At 43.4% G+C, this 22,286-nt stretch overlaps 1 protein-coding gene across 1 annotated transcript in view; it reads right to left on the bottom strand.

The window, feature by feature from the left end:
- The window catches only part of LOC140212235 (transient receptor potential cation channel subfamily M member 1-like), a 333,942-nt gene that overhangs the window by 4,593 nt on the left and 307,063 nt on the right, over positions 1–22,286 (bottom strand). Inside the window, exons 22-25 of the mRNA XM_072282961.1 lie at positions 19,641–19,815; positions 12,728–12,748; positions 9,932–10,076; positions 1,027–1,217 (exon numbers count right to left, since the gene is read on the bottom strand). Coding sequence (XP_072139062.1) covers positions 1,027–1,217; positions 9,932–10,076; positions 12,728–12,748; positions 19,641–19,815 — 532 coding nt within the window. The remainder of the gene's footprint in view (positions 1–1,026; positions 1,218–9,931; positions 10,077–12,727; positions 12,749–19,640; positions 19,816–22,286) is intronic.

Below are 22,286 nucleotides of genomic sequence, written 5' to 3'. Positions count from 1 at the left end.
ACTGTTTCTTTTCCACAGTATACATCAACTATCTGGATTACAGAATTGATAGTTTTGTGGCCAAGTTTTTCCACAATACAAAGACAGGGCAGATAATGTTGAGGAAGCACTGTATGCAGAAGGACTTGGACAGGTTTGTAGAATGGACAAAGAGGTGGCAGATGGAATATAATGTAGGGAAGTGTATGGTTATGCACTTGGTGTAGACTATTTAATAAATGGGGAGAAAATTAAAAAATCAGGGGTGCAAAGGGATTTGGGAGTTCTTGTGCAGGATTCCCTAAAAGTTAACATGCAGGTTGAGTCAGTGGTAAGAAAGGCAAATGCAATATTAGCATTCATTTTGAGAGGAATAGAATACAAGAGCAAGGCTGTGATTTTGAGGCTTTATAAGGCATTGGTCACACTTTGAGTATTCTGAGCAGTTTTGGGCCCTTTATCTAAGAAAAGTAGTAGTAGCATTGGAAAGGGTCCAACAAAAGTTCACGAAAATGATTCCAGGAATGAAAGTATTAACATATGAAGACAGTTTAATGGCTTTGGACCTGCACTTACCGGAGTTTAGAAGAACGAGGGAGGATCTCACCGAAACCTATTGAATATTGAAAGGCATAGACAGAGTGGATGTGGAGAGAATGTTCTTATAGTGGGTGAGTCTGGGACCAGAGGACACAGTGTCAGAATAGAGGGATGTCCATTTAGGACAGGAATGAGAAAGAATTTCTTTAGTCAGGGGGTGGTGAATGTGTGGAATTAATACAACAGATGCCAAGTAATCGAGTATATTTAAAGCAGAGGTTGGTAGGTTTTTGATTAGGACATTAAAGGTTATGCGGGTGAGAGGGATAATAAATCAGCCCTGATGGAATGGCAGAACAGACATGATGGGCTGAGTGGCCTATGTCTCATGGAAGCTGTGGTGGGTATGGGGACAGTAGGGTAATGTGGAGTGATGGTGGAAGAGGCATATGGCAGAAGTCCACAGGTTGAAAGGCACAATGACTAGCAATCCAGAAGTTCACACACTTAGCCCCCGATCTCGCTCGTCCACCTTCTGGTTCTTCCTGTGGCAGCAGTGACGAATGCCCATGGCCAGGTAACTGAAGACGATGAGTGGCGGAGGGAAAACTGGCCTCTCGTGGAATGTTAGGATCAGCTGATAGCGTTGGAACTTCCACACTTGGTTAGAGATGGAAATCACCTCCAGGAAAGTGTTGCTGCAGGAAGAGGTAACAGTGGATCTCAGTTTGGAAACCTACACTGAGAAATCTCAGGGAGAGGGAGGGAAATGCACACGGGGATAGTGAGAAGAAGAGGCAAGGATCTGTGATAGAGTAAACTGTATAGAGAACTTCTGTGAAGGTATAAAGAGCATTGAAGGATAGATGGGGAAAACTTGTTGGTAAGACACACAAGGGGAATTTAAATCTGACTGTTTCAATAGTTCTTCGCATTGATGCATATTACACACATAGCAGAAAGGCAGGCTTACATACAGTGTTTCATTATTACAGAAGTACAATGGTGGAGGCACTGTAGTATACATAAACACTGATATATCTTTAAAACAATGCTCTCCATGTGAGAAGACTATCAATACACTATTGTACCAGAGAGCATTGTTGATTCAGTGTGACCACCTTTATTAAGATTGTATTACTGTTAGCTTTTTACTTGCAAACAGTGACACATGAGCACCAGACACTGCATACTAGATGAGTTTAGACCATAACAGGTGGTCCATTCAACCCATTAAAGTGTGCTCCACCATTCAATCATGGCTGGTTTACTGTCCTTCCCAATCGCATTCTCCTGACTTCTTCCCCTAACCTTTAATATTTTACTAATCAAGGACCTATCAATTTCTGCTCTAAACATATCCAATGACTTGACCTCCATGGCCATCTGTGGCAAAAGCTTCTTACCCCAGGCCCTGAGAAAACTGAGCTCCCTGCCACCACTGGGTCTCATCACATAGAAAGCGCAAGTAGCATAATACTGTTTACTTTTTAACTTGTGTTGTAAATGCACCTTATGCTAAATGTCAATCTTCTGGAATGTATTTTACTATCAGTTAATTTATTTGTGATAATGTTACTTTATGTGTTGTGTGCAAATCATATGTACTATGTTGTCCCCCTTGGGTCCGGAGGAACATTGTTTTGTTTGGTTGCATATAGTACGCGTATATGATTGAATGACAAAAAACTTGAATTCCACTCTGATTAAAAAATTCTTCCTCATCTCTGTTCATCCTTCCATTCTCAGGGTGTGCTCTCTGGTCCTAGACTCCCCCAACATCCTTTCAATGCTCACTCTATTTAGGCCTTTCAATATCCCCCTTCATTGTTTAAAACTCAAGAGTGTTTGCGACAGTGCTGCTTTAAGGAGCAAACGATAGTAGTCAAGCAAGGGTTTCTCCTGGTAAAGCACTGGTGACAGGCAGCAGTGGGTGTTGCAGACCCATTGGATTAGCTGGAAGAATGTGAGAGGTCTCAGCCATTTTCCCTGCATCCTGGTACAGCTGCCCACTTGGTGACAGCACATTCCTTCAATTAGTGTGTTATACTTTTTTCATCCTGAAATTAATCATTTCCTTGTATTGACAGCCAGTGTAGGTAGAAATCACAGAATCATACAACACAGAAATGGGCTGTTTCAAATACTGTAGATCTACTGGCTTGTCTTACATTGAATTGTACAGCACAGGAACAGGCCCTTCAGCCAAACCAACTAAAAAGCAAATCAGAAACACCCAAACACTAATGCCTCGCACCTACACTACATCCATATCCCTCCATGTATTATCTCAATGTATCTCAACAGCCTCTATTTGCCTCTACCACCATATCAGGCTTTGCAATCCAGGAATCCACCTCTCTCTCTGAGTAAAACAATTTACCCCTCACATCCCCCTTGAACCTATCCCCTCTCACCTTCAATTCACACCCTCTGGTATTAGACATTTCAATCCTGGGAAGAGATACTCCCCTTCTACTCTATCTAAGCCTTTCATAATCTTATAAACTTCTATCAGATCTCCCCTCAGCCTCTGGTGCTCCAGAGAAAATAACCCAGATTTGTCCCATCTCTCGTTATGGCACATGCCCTCTAAACCAGGCAACATCCTTGTGAACCTCATCTGCCCCTCTCTAAAGCCTCAACATCCTTCCTATAGTGAAGTGACCAGAACTATATGGACTACCCAGATGTGGCCTAACTAAAGTTTTTATAAAGTTGCAACAGAACCTCGTGACTTTTGAACTCAGTACTTTGACTAATAAAAGCAAGCATTCCGTAAGCCTTCAGAACCACCTTATTGACCTTAGCAGCCACTTCCAAGGAGCGGATCCCAAGATCTCTGATCTGCAGCACTGTTGAGGATCGTGCCCTTAACAGTGTACTGTCTCCTCACCAAGGTGCAACATGTCACATTTATCTGAGTTAAACTCCATCTGCCGTTTCTATGCCTAGATGTACAACTGATCAATATCAATGTGAAAGAACTATTGAAAATTTATCAAACATGATTTCCCTTTCATAAAATCTCAATGTTGAGTCTGATTATTTTATAATTTTCTTAATGGCCTGCTGTAATTTCCTTAATCCTACATTCCAGCAATTACCCATTTATTAATGCTGGGCTAACTGGCGATTAACTCCTATTTCCCATCTGGCTGCTTTCTGGAATGGTGGTATTACATTTCCAATCTTCTGGGACCTCCACATAGGGAAATTTGATAAATTACAACCAATGTACGCACCTTTTTCGAAGCCACTTCCTTTAAGAATCCAGGATGCAGATCATCATTTATGAGTCTTGTCTGCCTTTACACCCATTAGTTTAGTTAATACCCTTTTCTTGTGACAGGGATTGTTTTAAACTTCCCTATCCCATCACTCCCTGTTTTTCTATTATATTAAAATAGTTTTAGTATTTTTTACTGAGAAGACCAGTACAAAATAATTATTTTGAATCTCTGCCATTTCTCCATTCCCCAGTCATATGCTCCAAGGCTCAAGCATTTCCTTCAGCGACTCTCTCATACTCACTATAGAAGTTTACATTAATTCTGAGTTTTCTCAGGTATTTTATCTTCTCTTTCATTATACACTTTAAATACTTCCCAAACCAGAGGAATCTTCACAAACTGAATGCCTTTTTTTGATGTAATACAATTCCTTAACTTCTTTAGTCAGCCTCAGATGTTTTACCCACTTTTAGAAACATAGAAAACCTACAGCATAATACAGGCCCCTCAGCCCACACTGCTGTGCTGAACATGTACTTACTTTAGAAGTTACCTAGGGTTACCCATAGCCCTCTATTTTGGTGAGCTTGGGGTCCCAGAACAGATCCCTGAGGCACACCACTGGTGACTGACCGTCATGCAGAATATGACCTGTCTACAACCACTCTTTTCTTCTGTGGGCAAGCCAGTTCGAGATCCACAAAGCAATGTCCCCTTAGATCCCATGCCTCCTTACTTTCTCAATAAGCCTTGCATGGGCTACCTTGTCAAATGCCTTACTGAAATCCATATACACTATATCTACTGCTTTACCTTCATCAATGTGTTTGGTCACATCCTCAAAAAATTCAATCAGGCTCGTAAGGCACGACTTGCCTTTGACAAAGCTGTGGTGACTATTCCTAATTATATTATGCCTCTCCAAATGTTCATAAATCCTGCCACTCAGGATCTTTTCCATCAACTTACCAACCACTGGAGTAAGACTCACTGGACTATAATTTCCTGGGCTATCTCTACTCCCTTTCTTGAAGAAGGAAACAACATCCGCAACCCTCCAGTCCTTTGGAACCTCTCCTGTCCTCATTGATGATGCAAAGATCATCGCCAGAGGCTCAGCAATCTCCTCCCTCACCTCCCACAGTAGCCTGGGGAACATCTCATCCAGTTCCAGAGACTTATCCAACTTGATGCTTTCCAAAAAAGCTCCAGCACATCCTCCTCCTCAATGTCTACATGCTCAAGATTTTCAATCCACTGTAAGTCATCCCTACAATCACCAAGATCCTTTTCCATAGTGAATACCGAAGCAAAGTATTCATTAAGTACCTCTGCTATCTCCTTCGGTTCCATGCACACTTTTCCACTGTCACACTTGATTGGTCCTATTTTCTCATGCCTTATCCGCTTGCTCTTCACATACTTGTAGAATTCCTTGGGGTTTTCTTTAACCCTGCTCGCCAAGGCCTTCTCATGGCCCCTTCTGGCTCTCCTGATTTATAACCATATAACAGTTACAGCACAGAAACAGGCCATCTTGGCCCTCCTAGTCCATGCCGAACTCTTACTCTCACCTAGTCCCACCGACCTGCACTCAGCCCATAACCCTCCATTCTTTTCCTGTCCATATATCTATCCAATTTAACTTTAAACAACAACATCGAACCTGCCTCAACCACTTCTGCTGGAAGTTCGTTCCACACAGCTACCACTCTCTGAGTAAAGAAGTTCCCCCTCATGTTACCCCTAAACTTTTGCCCTTTAACTCTTAACTCATGTCCTCTTGTTTGAATCTCCCCCACTCTCAATGGAAAAAGCCTATCCACGTCAACTCTATCTAACCCCCTCATAATTTTAAATACCTCTATCAAGTCCCCCCTCAACCTTCTACGCTCCAAAGAATAAAGACCCAACTTGTTCAACCTTTCTCTGTAACTTAGGAGATGAAACCCAGGCAACATTCTAGTAAATCTCCTCTGTACTCTCTCAATTTTATTGACATCTTTCCTATAATTCGGTGACTAGAACTGTACACAATACTCCAAATCTGGCCTTAGTCATAGTCATAGTCATACTTTATTGATCCTGGGGGAAATTGGTTTTTGTTACAGTTGCACCATAAATAATATATAGTAATAAAACCATAAATAGTTAAATAGTAATATGTAAATTAAGCCAGGAAATAAGTCCAGGACCAGCCTATTGGCTCAGGCATTATACAATTTCAACATTACATCCCAACTCCTATACTCAATGCTCTGATTTATAAAGGTCAGCATACCAAAAGTTTTCTTCACCACCCTATCCACATGAGATTCCACCTTCAGGGAACTATGCACCATTATTTCTAGGTCCCTCTGTTCTACTACATTCTTCAATGCCCTACCATTTACCATGCATGTCCTATATTGATTAGTCCTACCAAAATGTAGCACCTCACATTTTTCAGCATTAAACTCCATCTGCCATCTTTCAGCCCACTCTTCTAACTGGCCTAAGTCTCTCTGCAGGCTTTGAAAACCTACTTCATTATCCACAACACCACCTATCTTAGTATCATCTGCATACTTACTAATCCAATTTACCACCCCATCATCCAGATCATTAATATATATGACAAACAACATTGGACCCAGTACAGATCCCTGAGGCACACCACTAGACACCGTCCTCCAATCTGACACACAGTTATCCACCACTACTCTCCGGCGTCTCCCATCCAGCCACTGCTGAATCCATCTTACTACTTCGATATTAATGCCTAACAATTGAACCTTCCTAACTAACCTTCCGTGTGGAACCTCGTCAAAGGCCTTACTGAAGTCCACATAACCTCATCAAAAAATTCAGTAAGATTTGTCAAACATGACCTTCCACACATAAATCCATGTTGACTGTTCCTAATCAGACCCTGTCTATCCAGATAATTATATATACCATTTCTAAGAATACTTTCCATCAATTTACCCACCACTGATGTCAAACTACGCTCTGTCCGCCAGAGAAAGCAGGATCTCCCAGTGGCCACACATTTTAATTCCATGTCCCATTCCCATTCTGATATGTCTATCCACGGCCTCCTCTACTTTAAAGATGAAGCCACACTTAGGTTGGAGGAACAACACCTTGTATTCCGTCTGGGTAGCTTCCAACCTGATGGCATGAACATTGACTTCTCAAACTTCCGCTAATGCCCCACCTCCCCCTCGTACCCCATCCGTTATTTATTTTCACACATTCTTTTTCTCTCTCTCCTTTTTCTCCCTCTGTCCCTCTCACTATACCCCTTGCCTATCCTCTGGGCTTCCCCACCCCTTTTCTTTCTCCCTGGGCCTCCTGTCCCATGATCTTCTCATATCCCTTTTGCCAGTCACCTGTCCAGCTCTTGGCTCCATCCCTCCCCCTCCTGTCTTCTCCTATCATTTAGGATCTCCCCCTCCCCCTCCCACTTTCAAATCTCTTACTAGCTCTTCTTTCAGTTAGTCCTGACGAAGGGCCTTGGCCCGAAACATTGACTGTACATCTCTTCCTAGAGATGCTGCCTGGCCTGCTGCGTTCACCAGCAACTTTTATGTGTGTTGCTCAATCTCATATTCACCCTTTTTCAATTTTGTCTGCCTTTTATGTTGCAACTCATCCTGTTGACTCAGCAGTCTCTCTTCATTACACATTGCTTCTGTTTGTAAACCAGCTACCTCATCTTTAGCACCGGGAGCTAGGGCTTTACTCTTTGGAGAGAAGGAGGATGAGAGGTGACATGATAGAGGTGTACAAGATAATAAAAGGAATAGATAGAGTGGATAGCCAGCGCCTCTTCCCCAGGGCACCACTGCTCAATACAAGAGGACATGGCTTTAAGGTAAGGGGTGGGAAGTTCAAGGGAGATATTAGAGGAAGGTTTTTTACTCAGAGAGTGGTTGGTGCGTGGAATGCACTGCCCGAGTCAGTGGTGGAGGCAAATACACTAGTGAAGTTTAAGAGACTACTAGACAGGTATATGGAGGCATTTAAGGTGGGGGCTTATATGGGAGGCAGGGTTTGAGGGTCGGCACAACATTGTGGGCCGAAGGGCCTGTACTATTCTATGTTCTATGTTATTATGAAAGATCTCAGCCACCATGCTCATGGACTGTTTGTTCTACTCCCATCAGGGACGAGGCTGCACAGCATCTATGTCAGGTTTCACAAACAGATACTTTCCCCAAGCAGTAAGGCTGATCAACACCTCCACTCACTAACCCACCCCTCCACACCCTCAACCACCACTACTTTATCATTTGAATTTTTAATTTAAATCTTACATCCATCCCACAATGTGAGGGAGTAAACCTCTTTGTATTATGATTCCGTTGCAATCTACAGACATGTGAATTTACAAGTCTAATGGTTTGCAGAAAGAAGCTGTCAGGTAGCCTGTTGGTCCTGGCTTTAATGCTGCAGTAGCATTTGCCAGACAGAAGCATGGTTGGGGTGACTGGTATCCCTGATGATCTTCCAGGCCTTCTTTCTGCACCTGCTGCTATAAATGTCCTCATTGGAGGGAAGTTCACATCCACAGATGTGCTGGGCTGTCTGTACCACTCTCTGCGGTGCCCTGTGATCAAGGTTGGTGCAGTTCCTGTACCAGGCAGTGATACAGCCAGTCAGCATGCTCTCAGTGGTGCCCCTGTAGAAGGTCTTGAGGATTTGGGGACTCATGGCGAACCTCTTCAGTTGCCTGAGGAGGAAGAGACGCTGTTGTGCTTTTTTTTTGGCCACAAAGCTGGTGTGTACAGTCCAAGTGAGATCTTCGGTGATGTGTCTACCGAGGATCTTGAAACTACTCACCCTCTCAGAGGCAGTGCCATTGATTTTGTCTCTGTTCCTCCTGCAATCCACAATCAGCTCTTTTGTTTTTTGGGCATTGAGGGAGAGGTTGTTATCCTGGCACCACTGTGTCAGGGTGTTAACCTCTCCTCTATCGGCTGTCTCATCACCGCTAGAAATAAGGATGATCAATGTTGTGTCATCTGCAAATTTGGTCAGCAGATTGGAGCTGTGTGTGGCAGCACAGTTGTGGGTGTAAAAGGGAGTAGAGGAGGGGACTCAGGACACAATCCTGGGGCCACCTGTCAGAGGGACAGAGTGGCAGGGGTGAGGGATCCCATCCTTACCACCAGGTGGCGATCCAGTAGGAAGTCTAGGATCCAGCTGCAGAAGGCGGGGAACAGGCCAAGGTTTTTGAGCTTCCTGTCAGAGTCACCTTATGTAAGACACTCCTGTGCCTAGTGTCACTTTATGGACATCGAATCAATCCATGTTTATAAGTCATATTATTTATTTATATTTATTGTGTCTTTTTTTAAAAATTATTATTGTGTTCCTTATCTTATTGAGTTTTTTAATGCTGCATTGAATCTGGAGTAACAATCATTTTGTTCTCTATAGAGTTGTATACTGGAAATTACATTAAACAATCTTGAACAGAAGATCCATAATTGTCTTCTCTCTGGCTTCACGATTTTGTAGTACCCACATTAGAAACTTCCTTTATTTGGGAATTTTTTTTCACCAGGAGAAATCAATATTCATGCCATCAAATTGGGAGCTGCCCCTCCACCCTGAGGGTGGCCTCACCTTGACCACGAATTGACATGTTGGAACGGGAATGGGAATGGGAATTCAAGTATTTGGCCACGCTTAGTTTTGCTTTTGGCGGATGGAGCGGAGGTGCAAACAAAGCAGTCCCCCAATTAACGAGTCTCGCCAACGTAGAAGAAGCCACATCGGGAGCACTGGTCACAATAGACAACCCCAACAGATTCGCAGGTGAAGTGTGGCCCTGAATGGTGAGGGAGGATGTGTATGGGCAGGTTGCATATTCATTTTACCTGTATTACAGTATAATTGTGGTCATGGGCCTATAAATCACTGCCACTGTAACCTCAGACATCTGCTTTTCTCATCCTCACACAAAGCAATTCCACATCTTTAATTTCACAGACAATATTGTTCATCACCACAGCTGTGATCTCATCTTTTATTGATCAGATTACATGCCTATCACTGTGCATTACTCAGCAAACAGCAACACTCTTTCACTCTGTTTAGCAGGGAAAATGTCACCCACCACAAGACTCATTCAAATCTCAATATTTAAGCCATCCACTATGACTGATAAACAAGTATTAGATTCTTACTTAAAGACAGCTATCAGAAGATTGACAAGCAGGATGTTGGCAACTAGCAGGTAGCAAGCCATGATGGCTGGAATCATCCAGGCTCCGGGGATGCAGGGAGGGAGTCGCTTCCCATCGTCATCAAACAGGTTCTCCCCACATGGAGCTGCAGGAGACAAACAACTTGGTTTAATGTACATCTGCTTTAATGTTCTGATCCCAAGCCCACCGCTCTGTGTCATAGAATTTTATTTCAGGACAGAATGTCCCTGCTTTATTAATCAGAGAATAGAGCACATTACAGGCCCTTTGGCAAACACCCCCATGGTACCAAGTTGCCGAGTTGAACTAGTCCAATTTTCCTGCCTTTTCCTCTGAACTCTCCTGTCCATTGAACCGGCCAAACACCTTGTTAATGTCATAGTCGTATGTCTCCGCTTCTATTGACAGCTCCTTCCACATACTTCCCACCCCTGTGTGAAATCAGACTCTGGGGACCTTTTAAATCTTTCACCTCTCATTTTCAATAGTGTCCTTGAGTTTTGGACTTCTCTACCATTAGATCATTTTGGCAAGTAAAACGTGTGTATTATCCTCGTGATTGTTCAACCCTCCGTCTCCTATGCTCTAGGGAAAGGGTTCCAGCCAATGAAGACACTGCCTTTAAGCCAACAATCCAGTCATGGTGACATCCTTTTATACAACCCCTCCAGTTTAATTACATCCTTCCAATAGCAGGCTGGGAAGAATTTTACACAGTGCATCAATTGTAGCCTTACCAATCTACTTCACTGAGCAATGCAGCTTTCCAGTTTGAGGATAACCCAGTTTTTGTTTAATATATATCCGAAGGATCAGCACAGGCTGATAAATCAACTAACTGGGGCATGTTTCAATCAGACTGTGTCTGTAAATGTACACTAAATGAGGATGTTCCACACAGACTGTGTGTAAATGTACACCAAATGGGCGTGTGTCACACAGACTGTGTGAATGTACACTGAATGGGCGTGTGTCACACAGACTGTGTGTGAATGTATATTAAATGGGCGTGTTTCACACAGACTGTGTAACACTATGTGTGTAAATGTACATTAAGTGGGGGTGTTTCACACTGTGTGTGTAAATGTACACTAAATGGGGTTGTTTCACACAGACCAGTGTAAAAATGCACATTAAATGACAAGATTCCACACGGAAGGTTAGTTAGGAAGGTTCAATCCTTAGGCATTAATATCGAAGTAGTAAAATGGATTCAGCATTGGCTGGATGGGAGACGCCAGAGAGTAGTGGTGGATAACTGTCTCAGATTGGAGGACGGTGTGTAGCGGTGTGCCTCAGGGATCCGTACTGAGTCCAGTGTTGTTTGTCATATTTATTAATGATCTGGATGATGAGGTGGTTAATTGGATTAGTAAGTATGCAGATGATACTAAGATTGGTGGCGTTGTGGATAATGAAGTAGGTTTTCAAAGCTTGCAGAGAGATTTAGGCCAGTTAGAAGAGCGGGCTTGCAGATGGCAGATGGAGTTTAATGCTGAAAAATGTGAGGTGCTACATTTTGTTAGGAATAATCAAAATAGGACATACATGGAATGTAGGGCACTGAAGAGTGCTGTAGAACAGAGGGATCTAGGAATAATGATGCATAGTTCCTTGAAGGTGGAATCTCATGTGGATAGGGTGGTGAAGTAAGCTTTTGGTATGCTGGCCTTTATTAATCAGAGCATTGAGTATAGGAGTTGGGATGTAATGTTGAAATTGTATAAGGCATTGGTAAGGCCAAATTTGGAGTATTGTGTACAGTTCTGGTCACCGAATTATAGGAAAGATGTCAATAAAATTGAGAGTACAGAGGAGGTTTACTAAAATGTTACCTGGGTTTCATCTCCTAAGTTACAGAGAAAGGTTGAACAAGTTAGGTCTTTATTCTTTGGAGCGTAGAAGGTTGAGGGGGGACTTGATAGAGGTGTTTAAAATTATGAGGGGGATTGATAGAGTTGACGTGGATAGGCTTTTTCCATTGAGAATGGGGGAGATTCAAACAAGAGGACATGAGTTGAGAGTTAAAGGGCAAAAGTTTAGGGGTATCATGAAGGGGAACTCCTTTACTCAAAGAGTGGTAGCTGTGTGGAACGAGCTTCCAGCAGAAGTGGTTGAGGCAGGCTCGATGTTGTCGTTTAAAGTTAAATTGGATAGATATATGGACAGGAAAGGAATGGAGGGTTATGGGCCGAGTGCAGGTCGGTGGGCCTAGGTGAGAGTAAGAGTTCGGCACAGACTAGAAGGGCCGAGATGGCCTGTTTCCATGCTGTAATTGTTATATGGTTATATGGTTAAATGGGGGTGTTTGACAAAGACCTGTGTAAAAATGCACATTAAATGGGGTGTTTCACACAGTCTGTGTGTAAATGTGCACTAAATGACCGGTGACTAGATTGCTCTTCACTGAGCCAGTGAATGCGAATGGGCTGAATAGCCCTGTACTTTGCTGTGTCTGTAACTGTGCTGCAGACTTCGCTGAAAGTTTACACTTCATCCCACGTCTGATCTCTTTTGCACGGATACTTAGTGGTGAGGAGACCAAATTAATGACGTATCAGACTGCATCCGCTGTGCCAATTTCACAGAAAGCTAAGGCTCACTGTAAGTTATTAGAAATAGTTGGTTTAGCTGAACAAGAATATAAAAATCCATCTGCTGGGTTGGAGTCTGAGTTTGCACAAAGCCAGGTAGCCTAGAATCAGCGTTAGATCCCACACATAACAGAAGCAGCACCTGGCACTTCCAGCTGGGAGGGCATCTCTTCATACTTACGATTGATTTCCATGGCGTAAACTGATGCAGTTCATTGACGGCACAGTGGAAGTGAAAGAAAGGAAGAGATCATTAAGAACCAATCACCACACATCCAAAGCAAAAAGTCTTACCAACATTGGTAATTCAATGTCACCCCAGTGAATGCAGCAAAGATTTGTGCCCATGTTGGCTGAATCTAACCTGGGTTTCCCTCAGCCCTACCAATACATGCACTTGGATCATTGGCTGCTTTTGGCACAGAATGGTACACACAGCCTCCAGTTGCCCTTGCGAGGCTGGTGAATATTCTATACAATTCTCCAGTTCATTTAAATTCTTCCAGGGATTTCATAGGATTCATGTATGAAGTATTTCTCTATCAAATGCTGCAAAATTCCAGAAACTAATATAAAACAGCGATGAAGGGTCAGCCTGAAATGTTGACTGTATTCTTTTCCATTGATGCTGCCTGACCTGCTGAGTTCTTCCAGCATTTTGTGTGTGTTGCTTTGGATTTCCAGCATCTGCAGGATCTCTTGTATTTATAATACAAAACAGCGCCACTTTCAAACAAAAAAAAACAGCTTTTTATGGCACCTTACGTGTGGGGGACAGCTCAAGATGCATCCTTTCAGAATTTTCAAACAGAACTAGCCTCCAGCTGGGAAAGCTAACGTCAGCTGGGGAGAAAGTCCACAGGCCATTCTGTCATCGTGTGCATACTGGCTTCTCACCAGGTCATTTCTCTGCTGACTTCCAATACAGATATAGAATATGACCAGAAGCTGTATCAAAGAGAGAGCATGTGAAGTATACCTTACCAGAGGAGAGAGACGGAGAGAGCTGGAGAGTGTAATGATGGAATTTCAGAGTTAGGGAACTGGCTACTGAAGGCTAGGCTGCCAATGAGGGTGTGATTAAATCTAGGCACGACAAAGAGTCCAGAATTTGAGGAGATCTGGGGTCGTAGGAGTGAGAAGATTACAGGGATGGCGAGAAAGGAGACCATGTGGCATCTCACAAACGAGAAAATCTGCAGATGCTGGAAATCTGAGCAACACACATAAAATGCTGGAGGAACTCAGCAGGCCAGGCAGCATCTGTGGAAAAAAAAGTACAGTTCACATTTCTGCCTGAAGTGAGGAGAATTTTAAACTGAGGTGTTTGTCAAGGGGGAGCCAGTGTAAGTCAGCAAGTGCAGAGATGAGGCATGAATGGATTATGTGTCAGTTGTAGATGCCTCAGGTTTACAGAGAGTGGAGTCAGGTAGCTAATGGGCAGATTGTTGGAATAGTAACAAAAGCATGACTGAGCTTTCCCGCAAGTTCACTGAAAGGGACAGAGCTAGTGAACTTACAAGGGTAAATACGCTGACTCAGAAATGTGATCCAAAGCTTATTTCAGAGTTTAATATGTTTCCCAGGAGCCTGGTCCAGCCGATCAGTGTGATGAGTGTCAGGAACAATTTCAGAATTATATAGAAATATATACCAGTGATGGTGACGGAGAGCCGGCTGCTGTCAGCGGAAAGGTGGAAACTCACACCACCTCTTCATCGGATGTTATTATTAGGAAAAGTGTATTTATTTATGTACTCAGCAGGCCAGGCAGCATCTGTGGAAAAAAGTACAGTTGACGTTTCGGCCTGAAACGTCGACTGTTTCCTCTTTTCCATAGATACCACCCAGCCCAGACTAACTGGCCTATATTTTCCTTTCTTCTGCCTCTCTCCCTTCTTGAAGAGTGGAGTGACATTTCCAATTTTTGTGTCTTCCAGAACCATTCCAGAATCTAGTGATTCTTGAAAGATCATTACTAATGCCTCCACAATCTCTTCAGCCCCCCCTTTCAGAACGCTGGGTGTACACCACCTGGTCCAGATGACTTATCTACCTTCAGATCTTTCAGTTTCCCTTCTCTCTACTTATGGTAACTTTACATTCTTTAAGACACTCGATACCTGGAACTTCCTTGAATGCATGGCTGAGGAGTTGGTGCAGGGAGCAGGGTTTTAGATTTTTAGATCATTGGGATCTCTTCTGGGGAAGGTGGGACCTGTACAGATTGGATGGGTTGCACCTGAACTCGAGGGGGAGCAATATCCTTGCAGGTAGGTTTGCTAGCATGGTTCGGGAGGGTTTAAACTAATTTGCAAGGGGGATGGGACCCAGAGCGATAGAGCAGTGAAAGAAATGCATGGCGTAAAGCCAGATCTAACATACAGAGAGGCTTTGAGGAAAGAGAAGCAGAATAAACGGTGTAAAGACAGTAAGGTAGAAAGGCTGAAGTGTGTGTATCTCAATGAAAGAAGCATCAGGAACAAAGGTGATGAACTGAGAGCTTGGATACATACATGGAATTATGATGTAGTGGCCATTACAGAGACTTGGCTGGCACCAGGGCAGGAATGGATTCTCAATATTCCTGGATTTCAGTGCTTTAAAAGGGATAGAGAGGGCGGAAAAAGGGGAGGAGGAGTGGCATTACTGGTCAGGGATACTATTACAGCTACAGAAAGGGTGAGTAATGTAGCAGGATCCTCTTTTGAGTCAATATGGGTGGAAGTCAGGAACAGGAAGGGAGCAGTTACTCTACTGGGGGTATTCTATAGGCCCCCTGGTAGCAGCAGAGATACAGAAGAGCAGATTGGGAGGCAGATTTTGGAAAGGTGCAATAACAGGGTTGTTATCGTGGGTGACTTTAACTTCCCTAATATTGATTGGCACCTGATTAGTTCCAAGGGTTTAGATGGGGCAGAATTTGTTAAGTGTGTCCAGGATGGATTCCTGTGGACAGGCCGACCAGGGGGAATGCCACACTAGATCTAGTACTAGGTAATGAACCGGGTCAGGTCACAGATCTCAAAGTGGGTGAGCATCTGGGGGACAGTGACCACCACTCCCTGGCCTTTATAATTATCATGGAAAAGGATAGAATCAAAGAGGACAGGAAAATTTTTAATTGGGGAAAGGCAAATTATGAGGCTATAAGGCTAGAAATTGGGATGATGTTTTTGCAGGGAAATGTACTATGGACATGTGGTCGATGTTTAGAGATCTCTTGCCAGATGTAAGGGATAAATTTGTCCCAGTGAGGAAGATAAAGAATGGTAGGGTGAAGGAACCATGGGTGACAAGTGAGGTGGAAAATCTAGTCAGGTGGAAGAAGGCAGCATACATGAGGTTTAGGAAGCAAGGATCAGATGGGTCTATTGAGGAATATAGGGAAGCAAGAAAAGAGCTTAAGAAGGGGCTGAGAAGAGCAAGAAGGGGGCATGAGAAGGCCTTGGCGAGTAGGGTAAAGGAAAACCCCAAGGCATTCTTCAATTATGTGAAGAAAAAAAGGATGACAGGAGTGAAGGTAGGACCGATTAGAGATAAAGGTGGGAAGATGTGCCTGGAGGCTGTGGAAGTGAGTGAGGTCCTCAATGAATACTTCTCTTCGGTATTCACCAATGAGAGGGAACTTGATGATGGTGAGGACAATATGAGTGAGGTTGATGTTCTGGAGCATGTTGATATTAAGGGAGAGGAGGTGTTGGAGTTGTTAAAATACATTAGGACAGATAAGTCCCCGGGGCCTGACGGAATATTCCCCAGGCTGCTCCACGAGGTGAGAGAAGAGATTGCTGAGCCTCTGGCTAGGATCTTTATGTCCTCGTTGTCCATGGGAATGGTACCGGAGGATTGGAGGGAGGCAAATGTTGTTCCCTTGTTCAAAAAAGGTAGTAGGGATAGTCCGGGTAATTATAGACCAGTGAGCCTTTCGTCTGTGGTGGGAAAGCTGTTGGAAAAGATTCTTAGAGATAGGATCTATAGGCAGTTAGAGAATCATGGTCTGATCAGGGACAGTCAGCATGGCTTTGTGAAGGGCAGATCGTGTCTAACAAGCCTGATAGAGTTCTTTGAGGAGGTGACCAGGCATATAGATGAGGGTAGTGCAGTGGATGTGATCTATATGGATTTTAGTAAGGCATTTGACAAGGTTCCACACAGTAGGCTTATTCAGAAAGTTAGAAGGCATGGGATCCAGGGAAGTTTGGCCAGGTGGATTCAGAATTGGCTTGCCTGCAGAAGGCAGAGGGTGGTGGTGGAGGGAGTACATTCAGATTGGAGGATTGTGACTAGTGGTGTCCCACAAGGATCTGTTCTGGGACCTCTACTTTTCGTGATTTTTATTAACGATCTGGATGTGGGGGTGGAAGGGTGGGTTGGCAAGTTTGCAAAGATTGGTGGTGTTGTAGATAGTGTAGAGGATTGTCAAAGATTGCAGAGAGACATTGATAGGATGCAGAAGTGGGCTGAGAAGTGGCAGATGGAGTTCAACCCGGAGAAGTGTGAGGTGGTACACTTTGGAAGGACAAATTCCAAGGCAGAGTACAAAGTAAATGGCAAGATACTTGGTAGTGTGGAGGAACAGAGGGATCTCGGGGTACATGTGTACAGATCCCCGAAAGTTGCCTCACAGGTGGATAGGGTAGTTAAGAAAGCTTATGGGGTGTTAGCTTTCATAAGTCGAGGGATAGAGTTTAAGAGTCGCGATGTAATGATGCAGCTCTATAAAACTCTGGTTAGGCCACACTTGGAGTACTGTGTCCAGTTCTGGTCACCTCACTATAGGAAGGATGTGGAAGCATTGGAAAGGGTACAGAGGAGACTTACCAGGATGCTGCCTGGTTTAGAAAGTATGCATTATGATCAGAGATTAAGGGAGCTAGGGCTTTACTCTTTGGAGAGAAGGAGGATGAGAGGAGACATGATAGAGGTGTACAAGATAATAAGAGGTATAGATAGAGTGGATAGCCAGCGCCTCTTCCCCAGGACACCACTGCTCAATACAAGAGGACATGGCTTTAAGGTAAGGGGTGGGAAGTTCAAGGGGGATATTAGAGGAAGATTTTTTACTCAGAGAGTGGTTGGTGAGTGGAATGCACTGCCTGACTCAGTGGTGGAGGCAGATACACTAGTGAAGTTTAAGAGACTACTAGGCAGGTATATGGAGGAATCTAAGGTGGGGGCTTATATGGGAGGCAGGGTTTGAGGGGTCGGCACAACATTGTGGGCCGAAGGGCCTGTACTGTGCTGTACTATTCTATGTTCTATGTTCCACCATACTGCTAATGTCTTCCACAGTGAAGAATGATGCAAAACATTTCTTCAGTTTGCCTGCCATTTTGTTGTCCCTCTCGCTCATTGTTTTCCAGCTGTCGCCTCTCTTTGACACTTTATGTATCTGAAGAAAATTTTGGTATCCTCATTAATATTATCGGCTCGCCTATTTTCGTATTCCATCTTTAATTTCTTAATGACTTTATTAGTTGCCTTCTGTTGGTTTTTAAAAGCTTCCCAATCCTCTAAATTCTCACTAATTTTTGCTCTACTATATGCCCTCTCTTTGGCTTTTAATTTGGCTCTGACTTCTCTTCTTAGCCACAGTTGTAATACTTCTTCCTCTTTGCGATGTATATATTCTGCGCCTTCCAAATTGCTTCCAGAAATTCCAGCCATTGCTACTCTGCCATCACCCCTGCCAGTGTTCTTTTCCAATCAATTCTGGCCAACTCCTCTCTCATGCCTCTGTAATTTCCTTTACTCCACTGCAATACTGATATATCTGACTTTAATTTCTCCTTCTCAAATTTCAGGATGAATTTCATCATTTTATGATCACTTGCCCCTAAGGGTTATTTAACCGTGAGCTCTCTAATCAATTCTGGTTCATTGCACAACACCCAGTTCAGAATAGCTGATCCTCTAGTGGGCTCAACCATGAGCTGCTCTAAAAAGCATCTCGTAGGCACTTTAGAAACTCCCCCTCCTGGAATTCAGCACCAACCTGACTTTCCCAATCTATCTGCATTTTGAAATCTCCCAAGACTATTGTACTGTAAAGCATTGTGCTATCCACTACACAACCATGCCGCCCCTGATGAGAAAAGTTGGGAACCAAGGATATCAGAGATAATGCTGCAAATGTTGAAAGTGCTGTGATTGCAGGCGACTCTCTGATCAGAGGATGTGCAGTCCCACTCAGCCTGGCAGCCATGGAAAGGTGCTGCAGCATCATGGAATACCCAACTGTGTCAAGGGCTGCAGCCTTTTGGGAAGTATGTGTATCAAGGACTAGATCATGATTTTGTTAAAGACTATTTCAGTGAGTCTCAATATTGCAGATAGTTTCAGTGGTTTAACACACCACATTCTCATCACTTTTCAAAGATTGGTCTTAGTCACCAATTCTTGAAGAGATGGCTTGTGTGTGTAGATGTACAAATTTTAAACTCCTTCATCTTTACCTTTCTTTTCTTGTTTAAGGGCTATTCACTTCTTGTTCCTGGTGATAATCACCTTAATTTACATCATGATGAAATAATCAATCATGCAATGAAGATTCACCCATTGATTAGTTTTGACAACTCAGCAACGGCAGGAATGGTCATTTTATGAATTGTTCTGAGTTAGCAGAGCATAGTCCAGCCACATCATGGATGTTCTGTGTGTTCAGCTTTGATCACAGGCTCACATGCTTTCTGTTCCCAGTCTCTGTTTGGTGTCCCCTATGTTCAATATCCATATGTGAATGTCAGCTGGGAGGCAATCACTACCTCCTCCCCTCAGTACCTGAGCAGCTGGCTGCTTTAAACCTCAACTCCCTCAGTACCTGAGCAGAGGAGAGAAGGGCAGCTGCTGGCTGCTTTAAACCTCAACTCCCTCAGTACCTGAGCAGAGGAGAGACGGGCAGCTGCTGGCTGCTTTAAACCTCAACTCCCTCAGTACCTCAGCAGAGGAGAGACGGGCAGCTGCTGGCTGCTTTAAACCTCAACTCCGTCAGTACCTGAGCAGAGGAGAGACGGGCAGCTGCTGGCTGTTTTAAAACCAGTCATCTACCAGAGAGACAAGAAGCAGAGTCTTACTATGAATTCTAGTCTTACGGTCTATCTGATCTGCAAACACCTCTCCGTAGATCATCCAATACGGCATGTAGAAGATGTTGCGTGCTAGCCTCCAGGACGGCTCCTCGTCAGGGTGCAGAATTGCCTGTCTTGATACTCCAAAACTCATCAGGACTACCAGCATAATGACAACAAAGTACAGCATGTCCACCATCTGCAACAGAGAGTTCCACAGCTCTGTTATCATGGATAACGGACTACATTACATTGATAATGACAACAAAGTCCACCACCTGCAACAGAGAGTCTCACAGCTCTCTTATTGTGGATAAAAAACCAAATTACACTGCATTGAGGCAAAGGGCCACCACCAGTGCTGGAAATTTACTCACGAAGCCTTCCCCATGAGAAAATTTGGCTGAGTGGTGTCATAACTACAACCTCTCACTCAACGTCAACAAGACCAAGGGGCTAATTGTAGACCAGGAGAGGGAAGCCAGGGGTCCATGAGGCAGTCCTCATCAAAGGATCAGAGGTGCAAAGGGTCAGTAACTTTAAATTCCTGGGTGTCACTATCTCAGATGACCTGTGCTAGACCCATCATATAAATGTAATTGCAAAGAAAGCACCTCTACTTCCTTAGAAGGCTACAGAGATTTGACATGACATCAAAAACCTTAACAAACTTCTATAGATATGTGGTAGGAAGATAGGAAGTGAATTGACTGGTTGCATTACAGCCTAGTATGGGAACACCAATACCTTTGAGCAGAAAATCCTACAAATAGTAATGGATTCGACCAAATACATCATGGGTAAAACCCTCCTAACGATTGAGCACATCTACGTGAAACGCTGTCATAGGAAAGCAGCATCCATTATCAAAGTTCCTCAACTCCCAGACTGTCTTCTTTTCTCACACTGCCATCAGGTAGAAGGCACAAGAGTGTCAGGACTTGTACTACCAGGTTCAAGAACAGTTACTACCCCTCAACCATTAGGGTCTTGAACAAAAGGGGATAATTACACTCATCTAATGAGATGTTCACACAACATTTCACTATAAGGACTCTATCTTGTTATTTTGTGCTCTATTTATAGTTATTTATTTATATTTGCATTTGCAGTTGTTGTCTTCTATGCTCTTGTTGTTTCATTGATCCTGTTTACAGTTACTATTCTATAGATTTGTTGAGTATGCCCACAAGAAAATAATCTCAGGGTTGTATATGGTGACATGCATGTACTCTGATAATAAATTTTACTTTGAACTTTGAAATACTCGGGGGAATGGTCAGTGTATATCTGCCATCCAATACTGAATTCACAGCCCAACACCTCACACCAAACCACGGAGAGGCACTGCAAGTCTGGTGATCACTCATGCTACCTGTTGGAATGTTGACCACAAGCTAGTTAATGATCGTGTATGATGTTTGATCACTCCTGCATGTTTATATCCTGAACATAACATTCAGTATATTACAGAGCGGAGAAAGGGAGTGTGATCATTTCTGGTGTGTTATATAAAGTTATGGGGTAAGGCTTCTTAAAGTTGTCATAGCCCGGGGGTGGTAAAAAGCACTCCTTATTAAATGCTCCTCAAATGCATCTCAAATAGCCTCTGTCAACCAAGTCCAGCTCCTGGCCGTCATGTGTGGCTTAGCTACTTAGGCCACTGGAACCGTTTCTACTAACAGGAGAAGGGACAAAAGCAGGTTACTGGTGCCTTAAAATCAGTCACTTCAGCAGATGGAGTTTGGCAGCTCAACTAGGAGAAGGAAAATTCTGATCTAAAACCTCTATTGCCTTGCAGCCATACTCTTTCATGGGGAAGGCTTCAGGAGTAAACCCCAAGGGAAAAATACAGAGCTGGAGTCTCTAAGCAGTCCTATGTTGAGTTCAACACTGACAGACAACTCTTGAGCTGCTGCAGGAGTCAAACTGTATTGGTCTCTATCGTTGCGTTGGATTCATCAGCTGTGTGGAGAGGGGAAGCCCTCTGCATGAGCTCACTCTCCAGTATTGTACTGCCCTGGCCTGTGTGTCACGTAGGCAGCTGGGGCACAACATCCATGATCAACGCTGACCTCATGGGGGAGTGTAAGTTCAGAGACATGGAAAACACATTCACATGGTACTTGTCCCATGGGTCCTACGGCATTTCTGAAAGCAAGTGGGAAGCTTGGTCACATGAGAGACAGTTAAGTTCTATTTGAAATGTACAAGTGAAGATTTTTGCTGAATTTATTTCCAAGCCCAGCGAGCCAAGAAAAACAGCACATGAATCCTTCAAAGGGCTTTTTTTTCTGAAATGCAAAACAAGGCCAGATGGAGCAACAGTTTGTTTTGAATTAATTGAATTAAAATCAAATCCATAAAATGCCTTTGGGAAATTCTGCATTGTTTAATATTGAACAGTGAATTTACTCATCTAACCCAGTTTAAACAGATGGTTGGTTACTTTCAGAGGCACTTCTTGAGTTTCTTATGTATTTTACTTGTCTATTGAATATTTAATCAAAGACTATGCTACTGTCAGAGAATGTCACATGGAATGTCACCAGGGGGTCATTAATAACAAGAAGTACATGTGAAGATTGGAGACAGTAGATATTGGAATGTGGAAAAGGGAATACACTACACACTCCCTGAGACTTCCCATTAGGGGTCACTTCTCACATT

This window comes from Mobula birostris, chromosome 18 (assembly GCF_030028105.1).
Source record: "Mobula birostris isolate sMobBir1 chromosome 18, sMobBir1.hap1, whole genome shotgun sequence".
Taxonomy (NCBI): Eukaryota; Metazoa; Chordata; class Chondrichthyes; order Myliobatiformes; family Myliobatidae; genus Mobula; species Mobula birostris.
Note: the sequence above shows the minus strand (reverse complement) of the source record. Positions and strands in the feature narration are given on the sequence as shown.